The sequence below is a fragment of the Pyrus communis genome, chromosome 5 (genome assembly GCF_041283825.1).
Source record: "Pyrus communis isolate YQ-2024b chromosome 5, ASM4128382v1, whole genome shotgun sequence".
NCBI classification, from domain to species: Eukaryota; Viridiplantae; Streptophyta; class Magnoliopsida; order Rosales; family Rosaceae; genus Pyrus; species Pyrus communis.
Window position 1 is genome coordinate 18,785,295 of NC_142569.1, and position 16,168 is coordinate 18,801,462.

At 37.2% G+C, this 16,168-nt stretch overlaps 2 protein-coding genes across 2 annotated transcripts; one reads left to right on the forward strand and one right to left on the reverse strand.

Moving 5' to 3' along the window:
- Positions 1-334: 334 nt before the first annotated feature.
- LOC137725721 (ATP-dependent Clp protease proteolytic subunit-related protein 1, chloroplastic) lies at positions 335-4,380 on the reverse strand. The gene is made up of 9 exons (XM_068464489.2): positions 4,031-4,380; positions 2,479-2,594; positions 2,140-2,343; positions 1,921-2,025; positions 1,748-1,810; positions 1,370-1,481; positions 1,175-1,236; positions 915-1,097; positions 335-827 (listed from the first exon to the last, which is right to left on the reverse strand). Exons 1-9 carry the CDS (start codon positions 4,275-4,277, stop codon positions 741-743), a joined length of 1,179 nt encoding a protein of 392 aa, XP_068320590.2. The 5' UTR covers positions 4,278-4,380; the 3' UTR covers positions 335-740.
- A 9,276-nt stretch (positions 4,381-13,656) lies between these two features.
- Positions 13,657-14,846, forward strand: LOC137726639 (zinc finger protein ZAT10). The gene has a single exon (XM_068465578.2). The coding sequence runs from the start codon at positions 13,913-13,915 to the stop codon at positions 14,651-14,653; it is 741 nt and encodes a 246-aa protein (XP_068321679.2). The 5' UTR covers positions 13,657-13,912; the 3' UTR covers positions 14,654-14,846.
- The last annotated feature ends 1,322 nt before the right edge of the window (positions 14,847-16,168 follow it).

Genomic DNA, 16,168 nt, shown 5'->3' on the forward strand with positions numbered 1-16,168 from the left:
GGATTATAGTCCCTATGATGATAGGATAGTTAGAAGATAGTTCTTATGGTAAAAAAAATTAGGATTTAAGTTATTGTGGTGAAGTCTTTTAGGATTTGTGCCTAAAATTAAAAATTCGGTCAACTCTTTGTAAATTATTAGAACTAGAGGCATACATTAAGATTAAACGGAACTCTCCGTTAATTGTTAGCATGTGGGGCTTACATGTGAGGCTAACTTTATCTTTTTAGTCTCACATGTAAGCTTAATGTGCTAATAATTAATGAAGAGTTGACAAAATTTTCAATTTTGGGTCTATATCCTATCAGACTTCAACACGGGTTTAAACATGAGCTATCTTCCAATCACCCTATCAGCATAGGGACTACTCCTTTTGTTTTATTGCTTAGGAGGAAATAGAAATATCGGAACCAAATTCTTCAAAAACATGGGAAGTCGTACTATTCAAAAGTATCGACTGAAATACAAGGTGTACGATCCCCTGAAGAAAAAGATAAAAAGGAGCTTTCTATGTAATTGTGGTTCTACAAGCTGTTTTTCTTTTCCGGACGATATTCCATAGGATATTTGACATAACACTCCGAAAACTACCCACACATACTGGATCAGAAGTATCACAAAAGGGGTGGTGGTAATCAGTCTTCAGCCAAAACCCTGCTCCTCCAACGTACTAGATACCGAAAAGTTGCGAGGGCTAGCTCAAATCTTTCCTTTGTATATGCAATGCCATTTCTTCGCAATCACCTGAATCCAGATGGAGCTGCTTGTGGACCGCCCACTGCTCCTCTCCTCATAGCTCGTGATTGCGAAAGCATCTCATCGTAATTCTGATCAAAGAATTCTCTTTCAGAAATTGCAATACAGGCATTTAGCAGCAGAGAGATTAATGGAAAAAATTGCAATGAGAAAAGTACCCGTTTCTCAAATGCTGCATCACGTGAATCGATTATCTTGTCAACGATTCCATACTCTATGGCTTCTTGTGCTTGAAAATATTTAGGCCGCCTGACATCTTTAGATAGTTCTTCCTTGGACTTCCCTGTTCCCTTTGCAAGTAAATCAATGTAATACTCTGTGTTTGCATCCAGTTCCTTGGCCTGATAAGTTTTAACAGAAAATGTGTGAGAGAGGGGAGGGAGAGAAAAATGGAGGGCGGAGGAGGCGTGACAAGTACCTTAATCCACATGTCAATGACTGACCCACTTGACCTGCTGACCTTTGGTAAATATAATTTCGCTGCAATTCAATATAAAACAGTGATCAAAATGTACACAACAAAGGGGTGAAAACAATAGCACCCTCTTTACAGCTTCCCACATTGTATGAAAATGGGTCAAAAGGTCAGCTCGATTTGAAGATGGAATCATACTGGAGGAATTTGGCTGTACGGCACGATAACCCTTTGCTCCAAGTGACAGAAGCAGTGCGGCTTGACCATATGCCATGCCACAATTCACAGTATACACATCTGATTTGACATACTGCATGCAGAAAAAATCAATAGCAGGTTAGATTGTTCAAATTGGTAGAAAAAGAAACGGCTAGGGCTTTTCGATGGATATTGTTTCCCAATGACATGACAGACCATATATTGGGTTGGCACTGACTTTTGCACATTTTTTAAAAATATATCATCCCATATAACAGACATATATGGTACATGATGAAAATTACCATTCTACTTAACTGATTTCCATTATAAATAGATATAAACAGAATACCTCCTAGAGTTGATAATAATACTTACACTCATCATGTCAGCTATGGCATATGCTTCGGTTTCAGATCCAACACTCTCCATCTTCTCATTCTAAAATGCACCAAAAAAATTAATACAGATAGGTAATACTTCAAGATAGGGAAAATGATGGGGGAAACCTTTGATGTTCTATTGCACTCATAATTGCTTCTAACACTAACCTGTGTCCCCGATGAATTTATGTACAAGTATATAGGCTTAGAAGGGTTATCATAATCCAACCACATAAACTGAGCGACAAGAAGCTCAGTTACTGCTGGTACAATCTACAGAAGTCAGATCAAATATAAAATGCTGAGTCGGAACAAAATGAATGAATGGTTCGTGAAGAAAGAAACTTGTTGCCAGAAATATAATTAAAAATATATATAATCTCTTACCGGCATGCCCAAATAGCATATCCGAGCATCTAAAAGTAAGGAAGGCAGATCAGGAGGAGCAGTTCGGGGTCTTCCATTTCCTCTTGCACCTCCCCGATACATGCTCACACTCATACTGTATTGTGAAGGGCCCTTGCCATCCATGCCTGACATACCATACATCCCTCCATGATTCAAGTAGTTGTTGGCAGATGAGATGCTTTGCTGTTAAATTTTGGATAAGAAAAACATGTCTAGTTAGTTGATTTGCCGCATTTAGTTTAGTTTAATTGAAATCCACTTAGCCCTTCTATTAATATGGAGCCGCTTAAAAATTGTTAGAGTGTATAGTGAGTGAACCTCTATAACTTTTTCTGACTGACGTCTGGCAGGATTATCTTCTGTCATGAACATGTCCATTTGGGTAGGAGAAAGGCCATACAGATAATGTGGCACATTCTTAAAATTATCCATCACTACAAATGAGAACAATGAAGAAGGTAAGGAGGAAATTTAACTTATTTCACTTGAATTATAATTGGCATTCCAAATTTCCATATTTTTGGGAAATTAAAGCATCAGAAGACTAAAGTTTCAAATAAATTGCAAAAGGCTGAAAATGAGCATAAAAAGGACTGAATCAAATTGCAATATTGATAAATCAGATAAATCGGAAATGTTAAGATCCATAATAATGGCAACCTTAAAAACCTTGATATTTTTTTTTTTTTTTGAACAAACAATATTATATACACTAAAGGGGTGGGGAAGTGGGCTAAGCCTCACAATGGGCCAGCAATAATGTGGTTCAAGTTCGCCTTTGGCGAGAATCGAACCTAAGACCTCTCACTTACAAGTGAAGAGGAATACCACTAGACCGAAGTACCAAGTGGCTAAAAACTTTGATATTAATGGTCAAGGTACAAGCATTCCCCTCCGTAAAAAATAGAACCATCCTGTTCTAGCATATGAGCTATTGATTTTGTTTCCCACACAAACACATTTTCAAGGGCAAGTTCAACCCGTGAGTTCTAAACCTTGGTATCAGAGCATGAAAAGAGGTACTTAAGGTGCTAAGTCACTGAATACTGGTAAGTGAGGAAGATACCAAAGGTGAAGAAGGCAAAAATTGGATCAGTGTTGATACAGTAAGTTGACGAGGCAATAGGGCTTTGAAACCCATGTCCCACATTAAAAATACAGACCATTCCGACTTAGGAAACGATTGCAAACCAGTTTTACATGAACAAGTTGTTAACATCAATGGTTAGTGGCTATTACCTTTATCGACATAGCTCATAAATAATGCTGAAGTATAATAAGCACTGAACTTTTAGTGCTTTTAGGGAACACTCAACCACTACATGTAGATATACAATAATCCAAATTATACAATCGCCAACTACGCACTTCTCTTGACTTCTCCAATCAAATTATGGTCAGTCTCATTCACTTTCAACATATCAATAGAGCATGACCACTCTAGCTCACCCCAACAGTACCTCTTCCTGTATAGAATGATGCCTGGTAATAATATGGCAACATGAAATTGCCCTCAATTTTGTCTAAATTTACTACCTTCTTCAACCAAATAAAACCTATTGTCCCCTCAAATATCATAAGATTAACAACTAAATGTTCAAATTTCAACTTTCCCTATACTCCCTACCTCTTTACGCAGCAACCCAATTGAAACTTTGAAACCTCCCATCGAAAAACCCAAAAAAAACAAAAAAACAAAAAAAACAAAAAAACAAAAATCAAAATCAGAAAGGAAACAATACCCACATAGCAAATTTTTATTAAAATACAGAACGAATCACAAATTCCCACTTAAAACAAAATTAGAAGAGATGGCAATCTACAAAAATCAATAAACAAAAAATTGAGGAAAAGGGTAGTGAAAACTCACCTCCATCTTTGAGATTTTCCTGCCGGAACTGCTTGGGAACGTGGTCCGAAGCTTTAGCATAAGCAGACTTGAAGCGTCTCTGAGCTTTCAATCTTAAGGGAAAGAGAGGTGGTGCAGCGACGACCTTGGTGCCGTGAAGGAAGGTGTTTGGGATCCCAGCATTAAAGGCGCCTGTTTGGCTACCTTGGCTGCTGTCTAAGGCGGCTGACGGCGGAGCTGAGAGCGGAGAAAGCAGAGAAGTCGCCATGGATAAAGAAAGAGATTTCTCGAAGCTGAAGACAGTGTCGAGCTCTTCTGTATGAATGCTAATTTTGGGAAGCACACATGGCCAAGAGAAGTTTGAGGCTTTTGTGCATACGTGTGAGATAGGGGATGCTCCATAGAGTCATAATCCATGGGCTCATGCGTGTAGTTGGGTCGGATCTATTTATGTTGTTGGGCTTGAACAGATGGATCCAGCCCATTAGAGTGTTAATCGGTTGTTTCCACTTGGGATGGTTCCAATTGGGCCTCAAAATATATATGAGTGTAAGAGTGTTCAGTGATTTGCTTCCTCACTCTCTTTTTTTTCTCAATATACGCAGCGGTATTTGGGAAGAAGGAATCCAACATAAGATTTGAGTGCAATGTCTTAATTACTTGAATTAAAAGCTCCTTATATTTGTAGTAGTTTGTGGTTAGTGACTTGTAACTCAAAGTTCATGCAACTCACAACCTAAAGCTTCTGAGGCTTCTCCAATGTTTTTGCGTGAATTTGATTCCCATACATAAGAATCAAGCTACCTAAGTTTGATTCCTATAACATTGTTTCAATAGTAGTGTGAGTTAAATAGTTGTGAGAGGTATATTCTATCCAAATCAAATTCAAAATACCCATATGAGACTTAAAATTTTCAACTTAAGATATGAGTAGCTCAAAATTTTCAGCTCACCATGGAAGACAGTACTATTGTCATGCCTCGATCCCGATATACGTCCAATATTGACACGTGATGTTACCATGTACCCTATATCTAACATACCCCGCCTCCAGAATATGAACAAAGCACAACTCAAGATTGGGTTGCGTAGTAATTTTCGTATACTTTGTGGGTGCATCTAACCTTCTCGTTAGACTGCCTACGTACCCTAAATAGAGATCAAGTCATTCGTAGTTCACCTTTACTACATCAAACAATCATCACATAAATCACTATGTCTCAACATAATACCACACAACAGGCATGTAGCATCACGAGGAACATTCAACGAAGTGCACCATAAAACTCTAGCCATATTGGTCAACGAGTCTAATCATAATGACAACAATCACAACCAACATCATTCCACAATCACATCAATTAATAACACATACCATACACCGATATGCAGAGCTAGAGCGGCATAATTCGGCCAAAGCCTACATCTCTGAAGCTAAAATCAAATCCAAGGAACCAACAAGTCAAATGATGCGATTTCGGACCACTCAACGAAATTCATCAACATCAGGTTTCAGACCACTCAACGGAATCCAAACCAGGATACGATTCCAGACCACTCAATGGAATCAAGGAGTAGAAGGGATTTCGGACCTTTCAACGATATCTGAGTAGATACAATTCCGGACCACTTAACGAAATCGTAGAGTACAATGCATATCAGACCATTCAATGAAATACAAGCTGGATACGATTTTGGACCACTCAACGAAATCGTGGATCACGAGAGATACCGGACCACTCAACGGAATCCAGGCAGAGCAGGGAACCGGACCACTCAACGAAACCCCAGCGGAAACCTAGTTCTAGATCACTCAACGGAACCGAGCGGAAGTCCAAGAAATATAGCAACACTTGAAGCAAAAGACATGAAACAAGTACTCAAAATACAAAATCTCAACGAAACAAGAAATGGAACAAAGAACAAGGTACATAATTAGAATGGCTCAACAAAATGAGAAATTAAATAATGATACGATATGTGAAAAAGTCTTGAAGCAACAAACCCCATGACAATGGGTTCATGGTTCACTCCTAGCCCTCACATTTCATCACATCAGGCCAAAGATATAAATCAACCACACTCCACAACAAGTTCAATACACATGTCAAATCACATAAAATAAACAAGCATATCACAAGGTGATGTCATCAGTACATAAATTGAGGTGCACGTAAATTGAGGAAGACACGTCATCATGTTGAGCCTAATAAGCTCCATGAAATCTTAACAACACTCTAAGCTTAGCGACATGCTAGAAGAACTCGGGCTATTTGACTAAAAAGTCAACCGTCGATCAAGATGAAAGGTAGGGTCCACAACCCTAGTAATCTAATCCGGAATTCGTAACTTCCCAAAGTCCACATCATGCTTCTAGAACAACATATTAAAACTTCATTACAATCCAACGGTTGGATCTTCGCCAATCGCAAATTCAAGTGGCGGTCAACGTTTGATTTTACAAACTTAGAAATTCAATTCGGAAAGATCCACTCATCGGATTCCCGATCCATAAGTTTTTATGGTCTTCAAATATTACGTACTATAGCGTATTAAAATTGGGTGATGATCCAATGGTCGAATCGTCAAATCATAAATTGATCAAGTGGCGTAATATTAATACTAGGTTCAAACTCTCGAAACACATCAAACGGATATCAAATATGAAATTAGGACATCGAATTTAACTTAAAAAGGCAACGTCGGCCCACTGGCTACGCACCGCCTCAGGTGGCGGTTTCTGGTGAACGAAAATCTCAAATTTCGACAACTCTAAAATTCACCAAATTATGCAGAAATGTACAACTCAATGAGGCAAACATTTTTCATACATGGGTCGAAGTCCAATTCGGCAAGGAAGTGGCTGAAAGCCCTCGAACCGTCGGAAACCTCGAAAAAAATGAACCTCGATCCGTCCACTTCGGTGATCCACCATCCCCAAACTTGTTTGGTGTTTGTTGCTGGCCTCCAGAGGTTTCGATTAGTGGTGGTAATCGGAGGTAATTGTTTCAGAAAATGGTGGATTGATGGCTAGGGTTTCACGGCACCCGTACGAGTGTCATTCGTGAAATCAAAACAAAAACTCATCGATTTTGGCTCTAATTGGATGTTAGGATGTTGTGGTGAGGTTTAGTGGTGATGGGAGGTTGAAGAAGCCAGAAAAAATCGACGGAAAACCCGGCAGAACAGTTGCCGGGAGTCGGGTCAAAGTCCGAGTTGTCGGGTTTGAAAATGGGCCAAAGGGATCTGGTGCTTCTCACCTTTCTCCTTTCTCTCCCTTATGTTCTTTCTGATTGGCCAATTCCCCATCCCAATCTCTCATTTCTTTTCTCTCCTTTCCATCCCAACCACACATGTGGCTTCTCCTTAGCCATTGCTGCTCCAACAAATCTAGAGCCTTCCAGATTAATAACCAAAATACCATTTTGCTCCTAACTTCGTTTGGTAATAACTCCTTCATTATAACTCCAAATTACAATCCATTTGCACTCACGTGTTTGTATCGACACATAATATCCAAATATATAAAGAAATCTGGAAAATTATGAAAGGATCAAATACGTCCTTGAAAATTCCGTTTAGTTCATTAAGGGTGTTTTCGTCATTTCACTTATAGAAAAATTTATACGCCGTAAATATAAACGCATCGAACTACGAATAAGAATACGAAATACGAAATACGTAATTTTAAACAGTGAAATTTGGGGACAAGATTTCACAACTATGTTAAGCATGGACATTAAAAGTTTGTCCAATTCATCTTTAATGTTAAATTCTTGTGTGAGAAATAAAATCAAGCTAGATCCAATTAAAGCCAAATCAATTTTTCCAAGTTAAAACTCTCAATTAAGCATTCATAAGTTGGAAAGATGCCTAAGTTTGACTAATGGTTTCGAACTTTTGTGTTTTTATTTCCTTCTAACAAAAAAGAAAAAAGAAAAAAAAAAAAGACAAAATTACAAAGATAAGAGAGTCAAATATGGTCTACTTTCCTCCACGGTTTCTTGAAGTTTCTAATTCATCTGTACACCACAGAAAAGAAAAGGGCAAAAATATAATAATGATTATGCAGATTAATACAAGTAATTAAAATAAAACTTAATTAGGCAGCCAAAACCCTAGGATGGAAGTGATTATGTGAGGCATGACTTCAGCTGCTTTACTTGTACCTTCTTTCACTCATTACATATATGCTAATAATGTAATGCGTGTGGCAATTTCTTTTTCAATTTTTTTTTAAATATACTTTATAATTTATTTAAAATACTAACTAACTTTACAGTTACTTTAAAAATTCAAAGAAATAAACAACAAAAACTGCCCACTATGTGGGGGATTCTTTTATTTTTCAGAATTTTTAATTAATTTCTTTTAATAATTCAAATATTATCATTTTAACATTTTAATTAGAGAGGGACATTTTCAATATAGTGAAAGTTTCAAAGAGAAAAATAACTAAAAAATAATACAATCATATACACTTCTCCAGACTTTGTAGGGTAGCATTTACGGAGTGTGCCAAAGTTTGACGCCACCACACTCGCCTTGACTTGGACAACAAGCTTACGTACCTCCCCACGTCAACAAGATTTAAACTACAAGAAAGCAAATATAGTCACGTATAAAGTAGTTTCGATCGTTAAAATGTGTTGAAGAATTCAACTTCGTTAAATTAAGGAAATATAATGCATCAAATTAGATACATCTAAAAATTACCGAAAGAAAGCCTTAACAAGCTTTGAAATGTGTTGAAGAATTCAACCCGGTTGAAATATAATGCATCAAATTAGATACACTTAAAATTAATTGGAAAAAAGCCCTAACAAGCTTTGAATTTCAACTATTCGTGTTATTTGAATGAATTAAATTCATCGAAACAATTATAAACAAAGAGAAGAGCGACAACGAGGACTCTACTCCTGTCGTACACCAAACAAAATACATACGAGTTTAGAGTTACAATTCCAAAAGTGTGGAAGGGCATTAAACTACACGTGGCAGGGGGATGCATCAGCGACTTCCACCTGCGCTTTATGGCTGCTCCAAATCGATGGACGGCTTGATATGGAAAGATTTTTCAATGTGATCGGTACACGAGATTGTACATCACGTGTCATTATACAAATTATAGGATATGTGTACTAAAAAGTTAATAACTGAAAAAATAAAAATTTTCACCACTTCTATTAAAATACGTGATGTACCACTTATGTCTCGTCGTAATTAAAAAATTTTCCTTGATATGGTCCCCATGCAATTGCTAACTGATAACTTGTCGGTTTTCTAAATATGTGAACTCAAGACTTCGCAAGCTGCCACGTGGTCAATTCGTGAAGAGAGGAGCGCGTACGTAGCGTGTCGTACGCTCGACGGTTGGTTGCGCGTCGTTGAAGCCACTCTTTAGTCCACTTTGCCTCCTCAGTCCTCACTGTGCTTAGCTCACTGGATAATGTTTTTACACAAATACCCCTGACACCATTAGCTTGCTAGATAAAACATCTAAAATCTAAGCTTCCCTAGATAAAACTACATCCGAATGAGAAGATTATTAACCAAAGAATGATAAAATATTTATATTTGCGTTATAATCCTAGGAGACTAAAATTGTAATTTAAATTTTAAAAATCAAAGAACATGTAAGTTGACGATTTGTTTATTACTTAAACGTTGATGAACGTGTTCATCTCAATTGGTGACAGATAATTTAATTTGCAAATTTTGTCTGCAAACTTGTTGAGTATGAGAATTGCATTCTCAAAAAAAACTTATCACATAAACAAGTCATGTGTGATTTGTTAAATATGTCTTATTTTCGATGCTTAAAGTTTTTAGTCAAATTAGGAAGAGTAATATGCTCTTTTCTCTGCACTCATGTTTGAATTTTATTTTTCATAGTTTAAATGAATTTAGTGTAAAATATCACATGCATACAAAAATATCTTATCTTCATTTCAGATTCAAGTATTGGTAGCTTATACTTTTTCATAGTGAGTAATGAAGACTACAATTTTTTTTTTTTTTTTTTTTTTACATCCAACTTTCTCTAGTAGAAAAATCGATAAAAACAAAAAGGACTTGGGCATAACAGGTGAACCATCACTTCTTACACATGACCTTGCATTACTGGTTTGAAACATCATGGTATCAATGAATCCATTTTATAAAAATGTCTATCAATGAACACATTCATAGCATTGGTCAACCAAGGAAGTGCTCGAGACCCATCTCTCATCAACTCCTAATAACCATATCAAATCTACTCATCACAATAAATAGATAGAAAATCAACAAAGGCCCATGAGAGAGGAAAGTGGCTTGAAGCATCAGGCGATGATCAAATAGTGAAGGCGTTTACTTGCTAAACATTGAATTCAAAGTTCATACTCAATGTCTTAAGTCGTTATAAAATCGATGCGTCTCTAGCTGGTCTTGAAAGTTAAATATTTTGGAAGGGCAGTTTGGTAAAAGCAAGCATTGTAGGGCAAAAGAAGCCGTGGTTTTTTTCTAGAAAACAACGAGAATAATCATGGGAATGACAATTAAGCACACGTGGCTAACAATGCATGTTCCTCGCGAAATTTAGCAGTCTTTCCAGAAGCCCCAAACCCAACAATAAACTACGGAAAATTGCAAGCACTGATGAGTGATGAGAAATCGGATCCTCGGATATGGAGAGTTAAAAGGTAGCCGGGTGGGACCCGCATTGACATATACATGTGTGTATATATTAGTTAATAAAGCACTCATTATTAATTAAAATCATATAAAATTATCAATTTAATATTCTAATTAAAATAAACCATGAATAAAAAAAAATGGGATAGAAATGTAATTTCACACATTCAAATTTTTGTTTTTATTTTCAAAACCCCATCTACATGTAATCCTAACATATCTCTAATTAAAAAAAAAAATTAAAAAAAACTTCATACTCCCACATTCTCTATTACTCTCTTCCTCTCTCCTTCTATTTCAAAAAATAAAAATAAAAAAATAAAGGATAAATTACACTTTCATACCTCATATTTGGAGTTTATTTCAATTCCTTATAACATCTTCAAAACATTTCACTTTCATACCTTAAGTACCATTTTATTTCAAAATAATATCTCTGTTACATTTTTCATCTATTGATCCGTTAAGCAATGATGTGGCTGCCACATTTGTGCCACGTGGTTGCCAAATGTGTGCCACGTGGCAAAAAAAAATTTAATTTAATTTTTTTAAAACCTGAATCTTCTAAATAAAAGAAGAAGAAGAAGAGGAAAAAAAAAAAAAAAAAAAAAAGCCCAAAACAAACGCAACCCCCACTTCATCTTCCCTCCCTATCCCTCACCCAACCTGCAACCCAGAAGAAGAAGTAGGAGAAATATAAAAAAAAATAAAATAAAACCCATCTTCATCTTCCCCAACCCCCCCTTCCTTGCAACCCACCCCTTTCTTCCCCCTCCCGTCTTCCCCAAACCCACTGCACCCATCCTCCACGTCCTCCTCCGCACCCACCCTCGCACCTCACCCTCTTCCCTCCTCTATACACTCCACTCCTTAAATCCACACCCATTGGGGAAGACGGGATCTAGGTTGCAGGGAAAGGGAGATGATGTTTTTTTTTTCTTTTTTTCTTTTTTTTTCTTTTTTTTTGTTTGTTTTTTTGTTCCCCTTCTTTTCTAGATTGTAGATGGGAAGATGAATTTTTGGGATGGGTTTTTTTTTTTTGTTCCCCTTCTTTTCTGGATCGCAGATGGGAAGATGAATTTTTGGGATGGTTTTTTTTTTTTTTTTGTTCCCCTCCTTTTTTTGGGTTGCAGATGGGAAACATGAATTTTTTTTGTTTGTGGGGGGGGGGGGGGGTAAGTTTTTTTTTTCCGTTAAAGATTCAAATGGGTTTCGCCGATGGGATCTGGGTTTCCTAGGTTTTTTGTTTTTTATTTTATTTTTTTGTGATGAAGATTCAGGTTTTTAAACAAAAATTAATTAAGTTTTTGCCACATGGCACACATTTGGCAGTCACGTGGCACAAATGTGGTAGTGACGTCATCGCTTAACAGATTAATGGATGGAAAATGTAATGGAGGTATTATTTTTAAATAAAATAGTACTTAATGTATGAAAGTGAAATGTTTTGAAGATGTCGTAAAGAATTGAAATAGACTCTAAACCTGATGTATGAAAGTGTAATTTACTTATAAATAAATTTTTTCGCACATTTTATGTGTAGTATATATTATACGTGGGAAGAGCATTACCAATCAACTTGTCAGCAAACGTGGAATTAGAAATTTGGAGAAATAAGCATTCATCCTTTCTCACCTCACGGTCACGTAAGCTAAGACGTAAAGACTCGGGTGGATTTCAACTGTACAAGGTTGGGGGTTTTCCCTTTGTCACACGAAGGACAATTAACAGTAAACCCACAATAAGTAAAGCCTTATTCAAATATTAAAAAGGAAAATATCGTTAAATCGAGAACTCATTAATTTAATTCAATTTAATTTGTCAATTAAATTAGTATGCTTGTTTGTTAGCTCAGATGCAATTTGTGGGTTGGTAACCCGAAAAGGTCCATGTTGAAGCAATAGTTTTAATGAATTATAAAATAAATGACTCAATAAAAATCTTATATAATCATTAAAACAAAGAAGATATGGCGAGAATGAAAAATCATTTAATTCGTATCTAACGGATCGGATCAAGAAAGATCTTTCAAATTTATTAATACCAAATACAAGGGACTTTCATTTATACGTATCTGGCTCACATACCTCTATGTTTGAATGGTGCTCACGCGCTCTTGGGCGCCTGAACACAACCTTCTAATAATTACAAGGTTGCATTTACTGCGATATTTTTCTTTTTTTCTTTGTATCTACTAATCTAAAAAACAAAGTTTATCATCTTCTATATTTTATTAGAATAATGTTAGGGAAATTAACATTTTAAATCAAATGATGTGTCACTAATAAGAAATAAACATGCTAATCGACACTTAAGTAATAATTCAATAGGCAACATCCATATCATTTGATTTACAAAATTTGATCTCCCTGCAATCTAAATATTTTGGAACTTGATTTGTTGTCTATAGATAGCAACAATGATGCCATAATATCTATGTCACTAACCTCACTAAAAATGCAACCTTTTTCTTATATGATAAGTGCCCATGATGTAGAATATGATAAAAATTGTTTAAAGTGTGCTAAAAGTATTGATCAAAAAGTAGTAATTAGTTCCTTTCCCGTTAAACGCAATGACAAGGATCACCAAGACAACATTGAGGATTCCTCTCCCACTATTCCTATCCATCTTTTCAAAAATGACAAAGTTGTGAGCCTTGTGATTTCTCTTTTCCATTAGTAATTAGTAAATATTTAGTAATAATCAACAAGTATAACAAGTAATTAGACAAAAATAGTTGGAATCCGCTCGAAGAAATCCGATAAAATTCAAACGATACATGCAGAGTGAAGAAATTGAAGTGGGTGGCGTGATGTGCACGCACTAGGACCCAAGTAGTGAGATTTGTTTTGGTTTAGTGGACGCAAATAGAAAGCAAAGCAAGTTAAAGTAAGCAGGCGGACAAACGTTTTGACCCGGAAGAAGTCCCAACAAAAAGCTCAGCCACCGCCTCCCTTCCCTCCCACTCCACCTTCTCTCTTTCTACCCTTTTCCTTGGTTGACCGACTTCACTCCTTTCACCAACCCTTACCCAAATCCCACATATAAATACACCATCTCTCCACCACAACCACAACCCAAATCCCACCAAAAGCAATAAACTCAATCCTCCTCCCACCATAATCTCCAAGGGCAGTGAAACCAGTCTCCGTCTTTGTATCTCGACAACCATATCGATCACATATTTTTCGCGTTTTGGCGCACGTGAAAATTGGAAAAAAAAAAATGGCCTTAGAGGCTTTGAAATCCGCGAGTACCATCACTAATACTTCTCCACCCTTCTCATCGTTTGAAGAGGCGGAGGATCGTCGTCAAGCCAATCACCAAATCCACTCCAAAGAGCCATGGGCAAAGAGGAAGCGCTCTAAGCGGCCTCGCAGCGAAGACCCACCAACCGAAGAGGAGTACCTCGCTCTCTGCCTCATCATGCTCGCCCGCGGCACCACTGCCGCCGCCACCACTAGCAGCTCTGAATCGCCTGCGCAGCCGCCGTCCCGGGAACTTTCTTACAAGTGCTCTGTTTGTAACAAGGGGTTCTCCTCTTACCAAGCTCTTGGCGGACACAAGGCCAGCCACCGGAAATCCGACTCTTCCGCCGCCGCCGCTGCCACGGTGGATCATCCAATTGCCGCTGCTTCCGCCGGGCCAACAACAAGCGCTAGGACCCACGAGTGCTCTATCTGCCACAAGACCTTCCCCACCGGCCAGGCCTTGGGTGGACACAAGCGCTGCCACTACGACGGCGGTATCGCTGTCACTACTTCCGAAGGCGGCGGTGCTGGGGCCTCGAGCCACAGTCAGAGTCAGAGTCATCAGAGTCAACGCGGCTTTGACCTGAACCTGCCAGCGTTGCCGGAGTTCTGGCCTGGGTTCGGCGCTGACAAGAAGAGTCAACTCTCCGGCGAGCAGGAGGTGCAGAGCCCGATGGTAGCCAAGAAGCCGCGGTGGTTGTTGGGTCGAGATTGATTTGGATTTACGTGAATTACAAAGCCCAGTATAGCTAGCTAGCTCATAGCTGCATGTTTTTTAATTTTAATTTTATTTTCTCTTTTTTATTTGAGTTGTTGAATGGTGTACAGAAAATTCAATTCGTTCATTGTTTGTAGACAATGTTCTCGTGTCTCCAATTGGTTATTTAATTACTATTTTATCTTCTATTCGATTTGGGTTTTAATTAATTCAATTTTGTTACTTAATTATAAATTATTTTCTTTTCGTTATTGCTCTGTATTTACCACGGGTGTTCAGCGTTAACCATATAGAACACCCAAAACAAATTTTATGACCAATAATCGAGTAAGCAACCTCAACTTTGTGCAACAAATATTTCAGAAATGAGAGAGATTTAATGTAAGGCTGCGTTCTGTCTTGCCATCAAGTGTATAAATTTATATAGTAACTAAATTGTTACTTTTGTCTATACATCTGATGCCACTTGATATGTTTAACGCAATTTTATGCAATGACTCAATATTCATGTTTATATCTATTCTGATGGCACCCAAGATCTTTATAGGCATATGTAAATTTGATTGGAATATTTTCATTTGATTGTCGAATCAAGTTTTAGTTTTATATTTTTTATTTTTTTATATTTTTATATATCTACAAACGATAATGTTAATAGGTTAAATTGTTAAAAGTTAAGGAAAAAAGAGATTGTAAGTATCGAATCCGCATTAAAATGCAAAAACATTGTTTTTGCTCCGTGACTACGATAAAGGTCATATGCCAAAATTAGGTTCTAATTGCTTTGGTCTTCCTTTTTATTGTTCTCTAATATCTTAATTAAGGGGGTGGGGCATGCGTATTATTAGAAATCCAGCGTGAACAACGGAGGTACAGCAGGCAGGCATGCCTGCCTCACTGGTGGTGTAGTGGTGGCGGTGATAGTGGTGAGCCAAGTATGTATGTATTAACAAACATGCACGAAGCAGACAAAGTGTTTAGCCATTGAAGCCAAAGGCCGACACCATGTGGATTCATGCCTTTAAATCACATGTTGAGAGGGCATCATGATAAATTGCCTCCAGACTACATCCAATATTAATATTTTGTTAAGAGCATCTTCAACCGTTTTAATTTATTTATTTTTCGGTAAACACTCTCTGAATCTAAAGAGTGTAGGACATTGCCTAACTTTAAAGAATTATTTGACAACTTTACCGAAGTAGTATGCTCGATTTTGTATTTGAATTTGAATTCTTGTATAATAAATTAGAGTAACTTATAATATTGTCTTATAAGAAAATGATCGGAATCCTCTAGCTATCTTGTTGCCATTTTGAAACGATGAAAAAATGCAAGTGGCCTTTTACCACAGTGGTAGAGAGGGGTGTTGTCCTTGCACCACGACGTGGGTTTGAACGAATCAAACTCCATCTTTTTCCTAATTTAACATCTAATTTAACAAAAGGGTGTGCTGTCCACACACCTTATTTTACTTCTCACACACCCCTTGATAATTTCTATCTGTTGATT

Bases quoted from the DNA above. Each gene is read 5' to 3' on its own strand.
- LOC137725721 (XM_068464489.2), bottom strand. From the start codon at position 4,277: ATGGCGACTTCTCTGCTTTCTCCGCTCTCAGCTCCGCCGTCAGCCGCC. The intron at 2,344-2,478 runs GTTCACTCACTA...AAAATTTAACAG, and splicing joins AGTCAGAAAAAGTTATAGAG to CAAAGCATCTCATCTGCCAA. The intron at 1,482-1,747 runs GTAAGTATTATT...TTCTGCATGCAG, and splicing joins CCATAGCTGACATGATGAGT to TATGTCAAATCAGATGTGTA.
- LOC137726639 (XM_068465578.2), top strand. From the start codon at position 13,913: ATGGCCTTAGAGGCTTTGAAATCCGCGAGTACCATCACTAATACTTCT.